Genomic DNA, 18,517 nt, shown 5'->3' with positions numbered 1-18,517 from the left:
CCTTCTGTAAAAACACTTGAATCTAATATATCAACAAAATAAAATAATAACTTTGTCACATTTGTCATATGTGCAATTTAGCCCATATTCACATCATTTGCATATCTAAACATACAATTTCAGAAAACTTGTAATGCAAAAAAACATTGTCTTAATGTAAATAACAAACTGGGGAAGTTTTATAGTGATATATAGAAGTTTAAAAAATAAACCCTACCCCAACAGGGTCGTAACAGTAGGTTGTCTATCTCTGTATCTTTCTGTCTGTCTGTCTGTGTTTCTATCTGAGATTAACTTAGAAAGATACACACAATCACTTAGATACACAGAATATTTGACTAGATTAAAATCAACAAATATCCTCAATCAGATTTTAGTAAAGGGAGCATAACTAACCTCCCTCTCCACCTGTCAACTTGCCCCAATCACTCTATCCCTCAACCTTTATCTCTCCTCCTCTGGTCTCCGTGGCTGCTCCCTGACTCTGCCATGACCTCCTTCACCTCCTCTGCTCCTCTCTCCGACCTCTGTGTCTCTCTCTGTCTCCTCCCTCCATCCCCTCCCTCTCTTCCCTGTGTCTCCAGGTCCACCCCGAATCAGACCCATGCGGGACATCACCGCAGTGGCGGGCAGGAACACCTACATAACTTGCCGCGTGATTGGCTACCCGTATTACTCCATCAAGTGGCTGAAGGACGGCATGCAGCTGCCTGATAATCATCGTCAAGTGGTGTTTGAGAACGGCACCCTGAGGCTGACGGACGTGCAGAAGGGCGCAGACGAGGGCACCTACTTGTGCAGCGTTCTGATCCAGCCCCAGGTGTCAATCAACCAGACCGTTCATGTCACTGTCAAAGGTAAGCATGCATAGGAGAATGGGTTCAAAGACAAAAAAACTGCATGGGGCAATGTGTTTAGGGTCAAATATAATGAAACAGTCCAGATAAAGTGACCCACCGTTGCTGACAACATGGTCTCACAGAAATCCGTGAAATAGCCACGGATTTCGCTTAACTCAAAATCCGTGGAATAGCCACGGAATCGCTCAAATTTCCGTGAAACTGACACGTATTTCGCTACAATGCAAGTTAATGACAGTCATATCCCGTGGCTATTCCATGGATATTTGTTCCTATTGGTTTGTTCCAAGTCACGTGACTTTCAAGGTCCCAGCGGTCAGAACAAAAAACATGGCGGACAGTTCTCTCATTTTTAGTGAAAAATCAATATTTTGACTTAGTTTCTGCATAAAAATGGAGTTTGATCACATTTGTAGCGAGAAATATATGTTTTATTTTCTAAATATTCACTCAGTGTATGTACATAATCACTTTGTATGTTGGAATAGCCACGGGATATGACTGTCATTAACTTGCATTGTAGCGAAATCCGTGTCAGTTTCACGGAAATTTGAGTAATCCGTTGCTATTCCACGGATTTTGAGTTAAGCGAATCCGTGGCTATTTCACGGATTCCTGTGAGACCAGGTTGGTTGCTGATCTTGTTTTCCTGCTTGGTGTGGGCATTTAATCGAGCCAATTAAATTCAGTTTAACCCTTTATCAGGCAAAGAACCATATTTGGTAACTTGAGCGACATCTATAACAGGTCTCCTCATCATACAACATTCAAGCTTTCCTTTATTGTCATTGTATTAAAAAAATATACAACTTAATTTATGTGTGCTTCTCATATATAAGGTGCTTTAAAAAAGACATTCAGACATTTCGCATATGTAATAAGTAGTCTAAAAAGATAATAAATAGTTTAAAGGTAAAAGATAAAGTGGTGATGGATGCAAATGATGTGTTATTGTCTTTTTAGGGAAAGACACTATAATAAATATAATAATAATAATGATAATGACTCAATTGACCTCGATTTGCAATATAAAAATGAAACATTTTGCAAAAAGTCTTGTAATATCCTCCAATAACACTTCAGGGCTGACATTTTCAATTTCCAGGAGTCCCTATAAAGGATTAAGGAAAGACACTACAAGCAAAAACATTGTTTTGTGCAGTGCAGTCTTCTTTCAGAATAGTGGAAATAAAACATCCACATCAATGTGGATCAAATTTGGTCCATTTGCGTCTCCTATTACTCTTAAATTTACTAAAAGTTAGCATTCTGTTGCAGCATGTAGCGATCGTAGTCTAAACCTCGTCATCACAGCCATCGTTAGAAAGCTCCCACTCTCCTACACAACATTATTTTTAGAGTTTTACATGTTCTATATTGTTGTTGCTATGAATTAGATTCAATATTTTGTCTTCAAATAGTCGTTTCCATTATGAATGTATGAAATCTTTTAAGGCAGTTTTCTCAAAATCAGATTTTTCTCATGCTCTGAGCCGTGAATCTCAACTTCAGCTCCACGTACAGACACCAAACTTACCAGTTATATTCTGAACTATATTCTGAAGGTTTTTACGGAGTCTTTATATCACTCACACCCTGATTTATAGAACATTTTGTTCCTAAATACATGACTAACATAGATTTATTTTTTTATGGCTTTTGACAGTATTTTCTGCTTTATGAAATGATAAAAGGAGATATCCCAATTCCCTTCTGTAAAAACACTTGAATCTAATCAACAAAATAAAATAATAACTTTGTCACATTTGTCATATGTGCAATTTAGCCCATATTCAATGAGTGCACACATCATTTGCATATCTAAACATACAATTTCAGAAAACTTGTAATGCAAAAAAACATTGTCTTAATGTAAATAACAAACTGGGGAAGTTTTATAGTGATATATAGAAGTTTAAAAAATACCCTATTCACCTGTAGTGTCTCCCCTAAACCCATTGAAGCCTGGAAAGCGAATACGTCGTTTTGTAGTATTTGTATATGCAAATAATTGTAATTTCTAACTTCTACAGAGGCTGAAAAATCTATTATTTAGTAGAAGCGTTCACACTTCTGTTGAATTTCCAGAAAAACTTCAGGTTTTAGGGACTTATTTTAAAATCGCCCAGAGGTTTTACAGGCGTTTCAGGCCTCAATGGGTTAATTTTGTAAAATAAATGGAATAATAACCTATAACCTCACCTACATATGTGCAGTTTACAGATGTTTGCAAAAAGATATTCCTGGATATCAGAAAGCCAAGTGGCTACACCAAATATTCGCAGTGCTGTTACAGTTTTACAGTGAAGCTTGACGGAGGTGGCTGGTGTTTTAGGACTGATTTATGTTCGCCTGTGTTCTGTTTAGTCTGTGAGTGGGGTAACGATGGTAGCAGGGCAGCTGCAGAGGTGTTTAAGGGTGTGTGCATGTGCCTGCGTGTGAGTGTGTCTCTGATTTAATTAGATGAATAATAATGAAGCCTAGATTAAATCCCCCAGATGTCTCAGCTGTAGTACCCCCACCCCAACCTCCATTACTATGGCAACGGGATGACTTCCTCCTGCCAATTGGACTCTAACCAGAGCAGCTATTATGGGCTGCAGGAGACGGGGGGCTGCAGGGGCGGGTGGAGAAGAGAAGAGGCCCACTGGCCAATGACCTTCTCTCTCTCTCAGCATTGCTCCAGATGGCCACTCTGCCTGGTCTATCTCTACCTTTATTCCTTTATGCCTCTCTTCCCCCCTTAGTGCCGCCGCTCATCCAGCCCTTCGACATCCCCTCTACCTCAGTGGGGAAGCTCATGTACATCGCCTGCGTGGTGTCATCTGGGGACATGCCCATACGCATCACCTGGCACAAAGACGGCCAGCTCATCGTGCCAGGCTCCGCCTCTGGCGTCGCAATAGAGACCAAAGAGTTCATGAGCTCCCTGCAAATATCCAAGGTGACACTGAAGCACAACGGAAACTACACCTGCATCGCCAGCAACGCTGCCGCCACCGTCAGCTGGGAGAGACAGTTGATTGTTACGGGTGAGGAGAATGATGTGATGATGAATTGGGTCGGATCAGAGCGCAGAATTGTGCATGTTATTTTTTTTTTAAATGTTCTTTATTGAGGCCAACAGGTTACATACAACATAGGATATTTTCCCTTCTTAAAAAAAACAACAACATAATTTCTCTTATATGTACAGGTTCCTGATACATAGGAAAAGCAAAGAAAGGAAAACAAAACTAAATCATAGAAAAGATAACCATCAGGATTTTCATTCTGTACCCATAGATATACATCAACATCAGTTTTCTTCCCAGGCCCAATTTTTTTAGCATTTTTATGTATTGTGCATGTTATTTTTATACCTTTTACTCTTCTTTTAGTTCTTCCATTTGGGTTAAATCACGTCTTTTTGTTTCTCAGTGCCACCACGTTTCGTAGTGCAGCCCAACAATCAGGATTGTATCTACGGTAAAGCCGGAGTTCTCAACTGCTCTGTGGAGGGTTACCCGCCTCCAAAAGTCATGTGGAAACACGCCAAAGGTAACATCATCCACCCTTAAGATGATCCACGCTTAAGGTCAGATACAGAAGATTACAGCATCCAGCAGGCCGGAAATTCTTAAACATAATGATTCCATTTGTGAGGAGAATATACAGCAAAGACTCATAGAAATAAGTTTTATATATATATATACAGCACAGGCCAAAAGTTTGGACACACACCTTCTCATTCAATGCGTTTTTCTTTATTTTCATGACTATTTACATTGTAGATTCTCACTGAATGCATCAAAACTATGAATGAACACATATGGAATTATGTACTTAACAAAAAAAGTGTGAAATAACTGAAAACATGTCTTGTATTTTAGATTCGATTTGAGGAATCTAAAATACAAGACATGTTTTCAGTTATGTCACGCTTTTTGTTAAGTACATAATTCCACATGTGTTCATTAATAGTTTTGATGAATTTACAATGTAAATAGTCATGAAAATAAAGGAAACGCATTGAATGAGAAGGTGTGTCCAAACTTTTGGCCTGTACTGTATATATTGAAAATTATGGGTTTTTTTACTTTAAAAAACACAATCATGCTCAATAAAGACTTTGGTAACGCTTTATATTAAGGTCCTTGTAATAACCATTAATTAACAAGTCATAAGGCCCTTGTAAGTCCTTACAAGATGCTTATTAACATTATTGTGTGTTTATAAGCTTATATTAAAAAAAAGCAAAATCACAGAATATACGTGAACTGAATAGTAAAGTATCTTTTAATTATTACTTGAGAATGCACTATTTAAATTTGTGAGTAGTGAATTAACATATTTACTGTATGAAAGTGAGAATTAATGTTATAGATATGAATGTAATAACTTATTCGGAATGATTTCTGATGACGTATATAATAATGTCTACAATGTTTAATTGTTAAGTGATTTTTGTTTTGTCTTGTGGACCCCAGGAAGACTAGCTCCTCCCACTTTTGGTGACAGCTAATGGGGATCTTTTTAACAATAAACAATAAACAGGAAAGATTAAGCAGCAAAGAAGGAGAAGCAGCTTTTAGTGTTTATGCCCCAAGAAAGTGGAACACCCTGCCTGACACAGTTAAACTTGCCGCATCAGTAGCCATTTTTAAAAACAGATTAAAAACCTATCTTTTCTCTACAGCATTTGGTTGAATTGTGTGCATGTGTGGTTGTGGGAGTGGGTGCACATGTGTGAGTAAGTAAGTGTATATGTGGTGAATATGGAATAGCTTGTCTACCTGCACTCTTCAATTAATTTGTAATCGATTTTTGTTTGATTTTTCTGTGTTTTTTGTTGTTGTTGTTGTTTTTAACCGTAATTATGTGTATTGTGAAGCACATTGAGTCTGCCTTGTGCATGAAATGCGCTCTATAAATAAAGTTGAATTGAATTGAATTGAATTGAATTGAATTAAGCGCTAAAATGCGTTTTTCTTTGTGTGGTGCAGGTGTAGGAAACCCTCAGCAGTACCACCCAGTCCCTCTGACCGGCCGGATCCAGATCATGTCAAACGGCTCTCTGCTCATCCGACACGTACTGGAGGACGACCGGGGGTACTACCTCTGCCAGGCCTCCAACGGAGTGGGCTCAGACATCAGTAAGAGCATGATCCTCACTGTCAAGAGTAAGTGTCAATCATACACTCTTTGGCTTGAACACTCTCATAACCACATCCCCTGGATCTCAATGTACTGTACACAGAGACAAGACTTAGCTTTTCCTGGAGATGTTCTAAGATGCACTTTAGCCCCAGGCTACTGTACTGAACCTAACAAAACCCCGTCTCCACCCTGCGCACCACTAACTGGGGGTATGTTTGCTATTGATTGATGGGTTCCGGCTGCCGGCCCGTGTGCTTCTGAATGTTTGGTGCTGATGAATTAGTGATGAAAACAAAACCGCAGGAACCCCTTTCAATCAATAATCTATGTCTGAGGAAAGGAGGTGGAAAAGAATCAGGAGAAGAAGACGAAGCAGGCAGACAGGGAGGAGGTAGAGTAAGAGGGCCAGCAGGGCTTGAAGCGTGAAATGAAATAGGAGAACGAAGTGCAGGAATAGAGATGTCTATACATCTGTACTATATCCTCGGTTTCCAATACCACATCCCTGTTCCCTCGTCTCATTACTCCGTATAATACCATTTGTCACACTGACATATGTCTTCGATTCTGCTCAGTTCCCGCCATGATCACCAGCCACCCCAACACCACCATGGCGAGGAAAGGCCAGACCAAGGAGCTGAACTGCACAGCGCGAGGCGAGCAGCCCATCATCATCCGCTGGGAGAGAGGAGACACCGTCATCGACGCCGAAAGAAACCCCCGTTACTCAATAACCATCAACAAGAAGGGCGACGAAGTCATCTCCACGCTTAAGGTCAGATACAGAAGATTACAGCATCCAGCAGGCCGGAAATCCTTAAACATTATGATTCCAGTTGTGAGGAGAATATACAGCAAAGACTCATAGAAATTAGTTTTATACATATATATATATTGAAAGTTATGGTTTTTTTTACCTTCAAAAACACAATCATGCTCAATAAAGACTAATCTTTAGTTTTCTTTGTCAAATTTAAGCCCAACCCAACAACATATATTCAGTTTAAACATCATATCATGCATCCTCAGATGAGGAAATGAACCCACTGAAGACATTAGTTAGATTTAAGTTGATTTTGCATATTTAAGGTGCATTTATTTTTGCAGCTTTTAAGCTTTCTAACTTATACGTTATGTATATATGTCACATGCATGATATTATTCCTTCAGCACAACCTCAGCTGACTATTCATTTTGTCAAAGTGTACAGCTGCCAGTGACCCACAAAACAAGAAACATGACAAAAAGCGCCTATTAACAGTTCTACATTGTAAGAAATATTGTATAATTTGTCATGGAAGAAATAAAACACTAAATTTGTCTATTTACATGCAGTTTTTGTGCATTTGAAAGTCTATAAATCTCTAAGAATATGAATAATTTACACATAACAACACTTTTTTCCTCAGCTGGTATAAATAAAGTTATGGTGATCATCTAAAGAAAACATATGGGTAACGCTTTATATTAAAGTCCTTGTAAAAACCATTAACTAACAAGTAATAAGGCCCTTGTAAGTCCTTACAAGATGCTTATTAACATTATTGTGTGTTTATAAGCTTATATAAGTGTTAATAATGGCATTACAAACACCCATGACCCACCCATTATGTCTTTGCCATGCCTTTATTAATCTTATTTTGTTTGCTTATTGATATTAAAATATACTTTATTGCTCATCTATTATAAGTTAACTATAAGTTAACTATGCTTTTTGCAACTACCGGATCTAAAGCCAGAACAATGCCTTATTACTTGTTAATTAATGGTTATTAAGGACCCTATTATAAAGCGTTACCATGACTTTTAAATGTTGCAAATGTGAAAGACAGGTTGAAAATGAGGAGAACATCTAGTTCTATATTTTTATATTCAATATGTTTGACCTTATCTCCAGTTTTTCCTGGTCTATCACCATCAAACAAAAACTTGCATGGAGTTTCAAGCCAAAGACTCGTAGAAATAAATTACAGATTATGTGATTTTGTCATGTTGGCTTAAGTTACTTGCGGCTATTTCATTAAAATTAAATCATGAAACTCCAAAAATCCATTTTCGTTAGACGTTAACTGTCATGCCTTTGCAGTAGAGTGGAAAATTACTATTAACATGTATTATTGTGGTATTATTTACTTGTATTTGAGTGTTTTTAAGTGTTTTTAAGTACATACGTGTCTGTGTATAAGCTCTAAATTTATTTAACTACTTTAGTATTTTGTTTTCTTTAATTATATTTTGGTGTTTAATTTGATTTATTTACATATTTGTTCTATAATACATTAAAGACAACAAGCCCCATGATCCCACACTTTAAAGTCATTAAAGTCCAACTCATGTTGTTTTGATTGACATGACATGCTGGGCTTTTAACTTTCAGGAATAATGCATAATTTTGCCTTATTGCCAGGAGTAAGAGAAGGTGGATGTGACACATCTTAACCTTTTTAAAAAAATATATTTTCACAGCTGAACCCAGCCGAGCGAGGTGATTCTGTCTTCTTCTCCTGCCATGCCATCAACTCCTATGGAGAGGGTCGAGGACTCATCCAACTCACTGTACAAGGTAGTTTCAAGGCAACAAACTTCGATACAATTTTAAGTTGGACAATTAAACTAGATATTTTATATATGTTTTGTTTTTGAGTTTGCTCAACTCTGAATTTCTCTGGCACGATTGTAACGCCGCTATGAAATGTCAGCTAATGTTGTGACCACAATTTTGAGTTAGCATTGATACGCTAATGGCTACTCTTGTAGCTGTAACAAGCAGCGCCGCCAGCATCAGTTAGCCGCTAGCATCAGTTAGCCGCTAGCGTCAGTTAGCCGCCAGCATCAGTTAGCCGCTAGTTTTCGCTAATGACCAAATTTCCCAACAAAGAAATAAGAGTTATCAGAACTATTGTCCCTTGTTGTGAACCCCAACTTAAAGATATAAGTAACAACAACTCACTAACTTGTTTTTGAGCAGACAACTGGCTTCCTTTGTTGTGCTAACTTACATTATTGCCCTAAATATCAGTAATTTATATTTCCAAGTTTTACCAAATTAAATCACTGTTTTAGGCCAAAAAATACAAGTTGGCTTTTTTGCAGTGTACTTCTCACAACTGTCTTTAATCTACTGAAACATAAGGGCTCATATTACAGTAAATGTGGGAATGTGAACAGTCAAGTGGAAACAATCAGATCTCCAATGCTTTAGTTAACCCTTTGAAGATTTGGGCTATTTTGTCTTTTTTTTATACTTTTCATCCAACCTGTATATACCATGTAAAAACTGTTTATGTTTATCACCATGTTGGTATCATTTTGTTCAGCCTATATGACATGATAACTATCTAATTACGCTGACTTACTCGATCAATATTGTGAACCTTAAAAACACACAAAAAACATAAAAAATATGAAGAATTTTAAATGTTGCAATGTGACCAGGTTACAAATATAACATATTAGAGGTAAAATGAAGATAACATCTAGTTTTTTATTTCTATATTAAATATATTTGACCTTATCTCTGGTTTTACTTGGCCTATCATCATCAAACATCATCATCTTCTCTTCTACACACACACAGAACCACCAGATCCTCCTGAACTGGAAGTGAGGGAGGTAAAGGACAGGAGCATGAACCTGCGTTGGATCCAGAGATTCGATGGAAACAGCATCATCACCAGCTACGACATCGAGTACAAGAACAAGTCAGGTCGGTATCCTGAATCTACAGCTAATGTGTGTGTCAGATTATAGATAGATAGATTACTTTATTCATCCCTGAAGGGAAATTCGGTTGTCACAGCAGTCCGGTATTCAAGTACAATAAATTACAATAGAATAAAATACTGAGGTAGCATAAATAAAAACAACAATAGAAAGAATAGAACAAGGACACTTAAGAAGTTAAAAAAGAACATCAGTTGGTAGGATGGTTGACAAGATGATGGTAATAATTAAACTGGTGATATGATGGCAACAATGCTATAGTGACTAGACGGTATATAATAATAATAATAATACAGTATATAATATATAATATAATATGTAATAATAGATAATAAACAATATAAAAATAAAAATAAAAATATAAATAAAGTAATTATAAGTAAAATAATATGACATATAATATATAGTAGTAATAGTAATAATAATAATAATAAATAAGGCCGGTATAATAATAATAGTAGTATATTACAGTATATAGTAATAATTTTATATAGTAATATAGTAATAATTTTGTGAAGATACATGCTTAAATAAATCTAAAATCTTTCTGACAGACTCCTGGGATCACATGTACACAACCAGGAACATCTCACCCACCAACAACCAGGCCAACATCGTGGAGCTGCACCCAGCCTGCGTTTACAGCATCCGCATGTACTCCTACAACAAAATAGGCCGCAGCCTTCCAAGCAAAGAGCTCACAATCAGTACCGAGGAAGCACGTAAGTGATTGTTTTCTCCTCTAGAAATCACACTTGAATGGGTTTTTTCTGTGTCTGCCTCACTTTTTGTCTGAGCGGAGGAGGGCTATGAGTATTTACTGGAACACTTTATTTGACATCTTCCATCAACAGCACCTGACGGGCCACCGATGGAGGTCATCCTTGTACCGATGACATCTCAGAGCATACGGGTCACATGGAGGGTAAAATCACCACTATTTGGTTTTTAAAATCTCTGTCTGCACAATGTTTATACTGTCCTGAAAAATCAATATATATCCTATATGTCTTAACCAGTGTTGGGGTAGTTACTTATTCTTTTGATAAACCTAATGTATTACTTTACTCATTTACTGTAATATATTATACTACCCATTACATTAATATTGCAATTGCTCTTGCATTAACAGACCAAGCAAACTTTTAGAGGGGTTTAGAGGGTTGATCCACTGCTTTATGACAAGTTTAATAATACATATATTGTATTCTTAAACCAGAATAAGGGTTAGCATTGCAAAAGAAAAAAAAAGACAAAGAAGGTCAAAGCATTCTGAACTTACAACTAGACATTGGTGAAATAATGAAAGCACACTGTGAGTCCCATTACTATCACTGAAACAACAGAAATCAATTAAATACACAGACAATACATTTTTTTTTTTAAACATTTGTTTATTGATTTTTCAGTGACATAACAAAATCAAGAGATGACATTATGAGAGTCAAAACAGTGTCAAGTTTAACAAGTAAAATAATAATAATAAAAATAATACATAAAATGAATATAAAATAATAAAATAAAATAAAATAAATAAATAATTAAATAAATAAAAATGGAAGCGAACAAGAAATACACAGAACAAAACAAAAACACAAATAGGTCACCCACTGCTAAATAAAAGTCTAATAATATGTTCACTTAAGCAGAGATAAATAAAAGACATTCCCAGCATGCTACAAAATCACACAAGAAAAACTCACAACTAGTAGACAATCAGGGTGGCTACTCAGGAATAGCCGTAAAAATCAATCCCTCAACATGTGCAAAAAACGGACCCCAAGTTTTCTCAAACTTTGCAAGAGAACCATGTATGGAGCACCTAACCTTCTCCAATTTCACAAACTGAAGGATGTCCCTGATCCAAGAGGAGTGAGAAGGTGGTGCAGAAGACTTCCATCTCAATAAAATCAAAAGTCTAGCCAATAAGGAAACAAAGGCTACAAAGTCTCACAGACAATACATTAATAAGAAGTATAAGTTTGATATGCACCTTTATAGTTATATATTAACTGCTATAACCACATTTCTTTCAGGCTCCTAAAAAGGAGCTGCAGAACGGGGTGATCCGAGGCTACCAGATCGGTTACCGGGAGAACGGTCCGGGCAGCAACGGCCAGTACAGCATCGTGGAGATGAAAGCCACCGGGGACAGCGAGGTGTACACCCTGGACAACCTAAAGAAATTCGCCCAGTACGGGGTGGTGGTCCAGGCCTTCAACAGAGCCGGGACGGGTCCATCCAGTACTGAGATCAACGCTACCACACTGGAAGATGGTAGGAGAGACAAGACACAGCTGAGAGAGTGGGCTGTGTGTAGGAGAGAGTGTGGGAGGACATGAGGGACGGACAGAAAGGAAAAGAATCATAAATCACATCTCTTTGATTTGTCAGGAAGAAAAGAAAATATAGTCAAATGCAGCAGCAGGAAGGCAGACATATAGGCTCACATACATACATGTATATATACACACACACACACACACATGCTAGACCAAATTGTCGAAATGAATTTGCAGCACATCCCCCATTCTTCTTTCCACTTTAATTAGCACCCTCATTAGGCTGGTAGAGAGCGAGAGAGGAACAAGGAACCCCATTACTCTCTAAATGTCTGCCCACTCTGCCTCTCCTTCCCTTCCTCTCATTGGTTCCCCTCGTCCTCCTCATCCTCCCTCTGTCTGTTTTATTTCTTATATTTTTCTAACACCCTGAAATAAATGGACCCTTCCTGTCTGTGTGGACAGTAATGACAGACACCCCGATCATGGGAACAGTAATAGTGATGGTAATTGTCCAGATAGGTACTCCTTCAGCTGCAATTACCTTCAAGACGAACATGACTTCATTCTGATTTTATCCTCAACACCTCAGCTCACCCTGCCTTGCTCATGAGCATTTTAACCCCTTAAGACAGGGGTCTCAAACTCAAATTACCTGGGGGCCACTGGAGGCAGTATCCAAATAACCAAAAAAAGACAAAATTACAACAACAAAAAAAGACACAAAATGACAGAAAAAAACTGAATTACTTAAGAAAGACACAAAATAGTCAAAAAAAGACTGAAAAAACACTAAATGACTTAAAAAATACACAGAAATACCTAAACAGACACAAAATTATCTTAAAAAGACACAAAATTACCCAAAAAAAGACACAAAATGACCAAAAAAGACTAAATTACTTAAAGAAGAAACAAAATGACCAAAAAAAACACAGAATTACCAAAAATATATATAGGCCTATACAAAATATTACGAAAAAAGACACAAAATTATTTCAAAAACACACAAAATTATTTTTTTTAAAAGACACAAAATTATTTTTAAAAAAGACACAAAATTACCACAAAAAAAAGACACAAAATTACCAAAAAAGTAGTTAAAGGGACCTTCCCCACACAACACGGTAAAGTACCATACCTATAAAACTCACATTAAACTTTCATATCAAGGTGGGGGCCACATAATATCGTTATGAGGGCCGCAATTGGCCCGCGGGCCGCAGGTTTGAGACCCATGCCTTATGATGTAGCTGTTTTACTATTCACATCACTCTTCCTCAGTCCTCTTTCTCCTCCTCCTCCTCCTCCCCTCTGTGCTCTAAAAGCTAGCACTGAACAAGGAGCTATTGAGATCTAATTTGAGCTTATTTGACTGATTTGTTTCAGCAGAGGTTGCTGGTGGGCTGTTGGTGTTGAGTAGTTGTTAATTATCTCTGCTTTAGCTGCTATGCTAGATCACTCAGTCCTTCTTAGCAACAGCAATAAAACACTGATTTGTGACTTGTAGATGTCAGTAAGATAGCCTTAAAAATCACACACTTGTGCACAGGAGCGAAACAGACACTGTTTCACTGTTTGTGGCAATGTGGCAAGGGAAAATCTTTCCTTGAGAAGCAGCATTCAGTTTCTGTTGTCCGTATATCTGGAACAAACTCCCAGAAAACTGCAGGTCTTTTACTCAACAATTTTGATTTATTTTATCATGTTTTAAACTATTCAACACTGTTACTTTACATACAAAAATAAAGAATGTACATGTTCATTTATGCTTAAAATCAACACGAAACAACAGAATGATAGTAGAAAAATGAAAGCAATAAAAAAAAATCAAATCAAATATCAAAACAAAAATAAAGGTTTACAAATAAAATAGATTTACATATTAATAATACAACTTGGAGGATGTCAAGTTTTCCAAAATTTACATTTGTAAATTTTTCATGGGGTTATATTTAGTATAATAATCCATAAATGGCTGCCATATTGTGTAAAAGGTATCTATCAGTCCTTCTTAGCAACAGCAATAAAAACTGATTTGTGACTAGTAGATGTCAGTAAGATAGCCTTAAAAATCACACACTTGTGCACAGAGGCGAAACAGACACTGTTTCACTGTTTGTGGCAATGTGGCAAAGTAAAATCTTTCCTTGAGAAGCAGCATTCAGTTTCTGTTGTCCGTATATCTGGAACAAACTCCCAGAAAACTGCAGGTCTTTTACTCAACAATTTTGATTTATTTTATCATGTTTTAAACTATATAACACTGTTACTTTTACTTTTATTTTTTTATTTAACTTTTATTGTATTTTAGCTTCTGTTTTAGCTCTTTCCTTTGACCGAATTTCACCGCTTTCCCACATTTCACACCAAAGAAATAAGAGTTATCAGAACTATTGTCTCTTGTTGTGAACCCCAACTTAAAGATATAAGTAACAACAACTCACCAACTTGTTTTTGAGCAGACAACTGGCTTCCTTTGTTGTGCTAACTTACATTATTGCCCTAAATGTCAATAATTTATATTTCCAAGTTTTACCAACTTAAATCACTATTTTAGGCCAAAAAACACAAGTTGGCTTTTTTGCAGTGTATGCACTTGTTAACAGTTGACTATGCTTTTTGCAGCTAAAGGGATCTAAAGGGAGAACGATGCCTTATTACTTGTTAATTAATGGTTATTACAAGGACCTTAATATAAAGCGTTACCGAAAATCCTAATAAATGTATTGTCGAAAATATAAAATGACCCAAAAAAGAAACAAAATGACCAAAAATAGATGGTCATTTTGTGTCTTTTCTTTGGTCATTTCGTGTCTTTTGGTCATTTTGTGGTCATTTTGAGTCTTTTTTGGTCATTTTCTTACCTTTTTTTGGCCATTTTGTGTCTTTTTTTGATCATTTTCTGGTCAATTTGTGTCTTTTTTGGTAATTTTGTTTACTTTTTTGGTCATTTTGTGTCCTTTTTTTAGTCATTTTGTGTCTTTTTTTGTTAATTTTTTTTACAAATCACACATTTAACCCATGCAGCACTATCCTCTGCTCCCTGTTCTCCGCAGTGCCCAGCGAGCCTCCGCAGAACGTGCGAGCCATCTCCGTGACGTCGGACGAGGCGGTGATCACGTGGGCGGAGCCTCCACGGCTGACGCTGCACGGTGTGCTGAAAGGCTACCGCGTGGTGTTTTGGTCCCTCTTCCCCGACGGAGGTGGGTGCTGTGGGGGCCAGGCCCAGTGGCCGATGCAGAGTAATTATCACCTATCTCATTCTAAACTTCACCAAACCCCGACCCCGCCACCACCTACCTCTCTGTCCGTGTCGTGAGTCGGAACGTGTTGTTGTGTGTCCACAACTGTCTCATTGAGCACTTCCCGTTACTTTGTGTCTTTGATTTTTTAACACCATCAATATTGATGGAATGAGATTACAGTAACAGTAGTTGAGTATCACTGAAAAAAGAAAATAGTTGAACCAACTTAATTGAATTGTTTCATTTGGTAACACCTAAATGAATTAAGTTCTTTCAAATTAATTTAAAATCTATTGTGTTAATCGAACTTATTAAATTCATTTGAAAGAACTTAATTTACAATATACATGTATAGGTATTTACAATATACATGTATAGGTATTCACAATGTATTATAAATTGTTTTTAGTATATGTATATATATAATTATTTATAATACTTGTATGTGACTATATTGATTATTCACATATGTATGTATATACTGACCTGTTAAGGGGTAGGACTAGATATCCCTTTCGAGCTTGCAGAAAGTGTTTTTTTTGCTTTTTTGTTTTGTTTTTTATTTACTCATCTATTAATATTTAAACTTGTTTTTTTATTGCTTGCAAGTTCAAAATAAAGACAATCAATCAATCAATCAATCAATCAAAAATAATTAATTTAGGTGTTACCAAATGAAACAATTCAATTAAGTTGGTTCTTTTTTCAGTGATGTTTGTGTTTTTGATGTCTGTTTCGTCCATATTCAACTAATTTGCAGTAGAAAATTGTTTTGTGGGAATAAACGTCCAGGAATCAGCAAAGCAACAAAACTGCAATTAACATTTGTCTGGTTGTGTTTAGGCACTCTGTTAACTTTAGGGAAAGACTGTGGTGCAAGACAATGTTTTTCAGTATTTAACCACAATCTTTTCTTAAACGGATAGTTCAGATTTTTTGAAGCAGGGTTATATCAGGGACTTGTTAATGGCGGTCAGCATGTCCTGAGTTTAGAAACGTTCTTTTTAGTCATTACTGTAGGTAATACACTGACCCACTAAATCTGAACTGTCCCTTTAACCTGAACAAAGTTCTTGAGTTGCCTTTAAACTGGGTGTCACATAACACCATCCAACCTCAGTTATCACAAATCCTCCAAAACATTTTCAGCAACGCAAGTTAGTAATATATATAAACGTGATATGTAGAAGATAGTTTGTTGATTGTCCTCCAGATCAGCTGTTCTCAACCTTGGGGTCGGGACCCCAATTGGGGTCGCGAGATGATTTCTGGGGGTCGCCAAATCATTTTGGAAGTCCGCTCTGTCTCCACTGTGTTAAAGTGTTCATGTGTTAATGTGTTTTAGTCTTTGTAGTCGCTTAATGTCTTTTTTTTTTTGTCATTTTGTGTGTTTTTTTTTGTCATTTTGTGTCTTTTTTGGTCATTTTGTGTCTTTTGGTCATTTTGTGGTCATTTTGAGTCTTTTTTTGTCATTTTCTTACCTTTTTTTGGTCATTTTGTGTCTTTTTTTGGTCATTTTCTGGTCAATTTGTGTCTTTTTTGGTCATTTTGTTTACTTTTTTGGTCATTTTGTGTCCTTTTTTTAGTCATTTTGTGTCTTTTTTTGGTCATTTTGTGTATTTTCTGGTCATTTTGTTTACTTTTTTGGTCATTTTATGTCCTTTTTTTAGTCATTTTGTGTCTTTTTTTGGTCATTTTGTGTCTTTTGGTCATTTTGTGGTCATTTTGAGGTCATTTTGAGTCTTTTTTGGTCATTTTGTTTCCTTTTTGTGGTCATTTTGTTTCTTTTTTGGGTGATCTGAACTGTGCGTGTGAGATTGTGTTCAGTGAGCGGGGGTCACGGACAACATGCATGTTAAATTGGGGGTCGCGACTCAAAAAGGTTGAGAACTACTGCTCCAGATAACCAACAGTACTCTTAAAAACAGTTTTTCACGTCCTGTCCTGCTCAGAATGGGGAGAGATGCAGAATATCACCACCACCCGTGAGCAGGTGGAGCTGCGCGGCCTGGAGAAGTTCACCAACTACAGCGTTCAGGTGCTGGCCTACACTCAGGCTGGAGACGGCGTCCGCAGCAACGTGCTGTACATCCAAACCCGCGAGGACCGTGAGTACACAACATTCACTTTATAGTCCTGGAGTCTTTTCATACACAAAAGAAAGAATTACCGTTTCTCACCAGCTACAATTAGTGCATTAACCCTTTATCAGGCAAAGAACTATATTTGGTAACTTCAGGTAATATTTCGAGAAAAAAGTTGCAAATTTACTAGATTAAAGTGGCAAATCTACAAGAAAAAAAGTCACAGATTTAAGAGATTTAAAGTGGGAAAAAATAACTTTTTTCTCGTAGATTTACCACTTTAATCTTGTAAACTTTTTTCTCAAAATATTATTGTTATTAGTGAAAAAGTAGCTAATTTCAAAAAGCTTACTTTTTGTTCCGAGGCTAAGTTTAAACCCATTTAACAATTCTAATCCATTAATAGGGTGTCCTACATTACATTGACCATATTTCCTGAACAAATTAAAGTCACAATTTTTGTTACTCAAAAAAGTACAAATCTGAAAAATAATGTATTGTTAAACAGCACTATTAATGTCATAATTTTGATAAATGTTGAGGAGATGCAAAGAAAAAGGCAAATTTGTGTCTCTGTAAGCAGAAAATGTGTCTATTTTTTTTTTTTTTTTAAAGAAATATCATAAACATAAATACCATAAACGCCCAATGTATCATATATGTCACATCACAGTTCTTTGACATTTAGGGGTATCTTTTTTTTTTTTTTTTAAACATCATAAATGTGTTCTATGTGGTCCACTTGCTCTGTGGTATATCCCCCATAATTTTCCTTTAAGGATGAATAGATCTGGGTTCTTATGGGTTAAATACGATGTAAAGATGTGTTCAAACTGTATTTAAAGTTGTCCATTCCTAAGATAAAAACATAAGTAGAAGCTCAAAAGGAAAATATTTCAACATTTAACTTGTTTGCTACAATACTTTAGTTCATAAGAACCGAAGAGGGAAGCATGAGCTATACTGGCTCAGTGTATGGGGTGATGGTAAAGGGGCTAGGTGGGGGATATATAAAAAACTGTGCTGGGCTCTATCTCAAACCCATGACAAAAGCTCATTTATGCTGGGAAGCTCCATTAGCAGTGCTAATGAGAATTAAGAGGCTTTGGGTCCACGGCTCGGGTTAAGGGGGGGGCTGGCGGGACGCTTTGGGGGGCTTTGGGGGGGGGTCTCCCTCGGAG

At 36.8% G+C, this 18,517-nt stretch overlaps 1 protein-coding gene across 3 annotated transcripts in view; it reads left to right on the top strand.

Annotated features, from left to right (window-relative positions):
* Positions 1 to 18,517, top strand: part of LOC131986736 (cell adhesion molecule DSCAML1-like) — a 100,796-nt gene that overhangs the window by 55,904 nt on the left and 26,375 nt on the right. The window contains exons 8-19 of one of the 3 annotated variants that reach the window (XM_059351839.1): positions 585 to 857; positions 3,608 to 3,892; positions 4,281 to 4,400; positions 5,846 to 6,022; positions 6,575 to 6,774; positions 8,466 to 8,562; positions 9,577 to 9,705; positions 10,277 to 10,444; positions 10,577 to 10,647; positions 11,759 to 11,999; positions 15,064 to 15,249; positions 17,205 to 17,360. In XM_059351839.1, coding sequence (XP_059207822.1) covers positions 585 to 857; positions 3,608 to 3,892; positions 4,281 to 4,400; positions 5,846 to 6,022; positions 6,575 to 6,774; positions 8,466 to 8,562; positions 9,577 to 9,705; positions 10,277 to 10,444; positions 10,577 to 10,647; positions 11,759 to 11,999; positions 15,064 to 15,249; positions 17,205 to 17,360 — 2,103 coding nt within the window. Of the gene's footprint in view, positions 1 to 584; positions 858 to 3,607; positions 3,893 to 4,280; positions 4,401 to 5,845; positions 6,023 to 6,574; positions 6,775 to 8,465; positions 8,563 to 9,576; positions 9,706 to 10,276; positions 10,445 to 10,576; positions 10,648 to 11,758; positions 12,000 to 15,063; positions 15,250 to 17,204; positions 17,361 to 18,517 lie in introns of those variants that run through there. The other 2 variants (XM_059351840.1, XM_059351838.1) reach the window with 2 other exon arrangements.

This window comes from Centropristis striata, chromosome 15, assembly GCF_030273125.1.
Source record: "Centropristis striata isolate RG_2023a ecotype Rhode Island chromosome 15, C.striata_1.0, whole genome shotgun sequence".
In the NCBI taxonomy this organism is placed as follows: domain Eukaryota; kingdom Metazoa; phylum Chordata; class Actinopteri; order Perciformes; family Serranidae; genus Centropristis; species Centropristis striata.
This window is presented reverse-complemented; position numbering and strand designations above follow the sequence as displayed.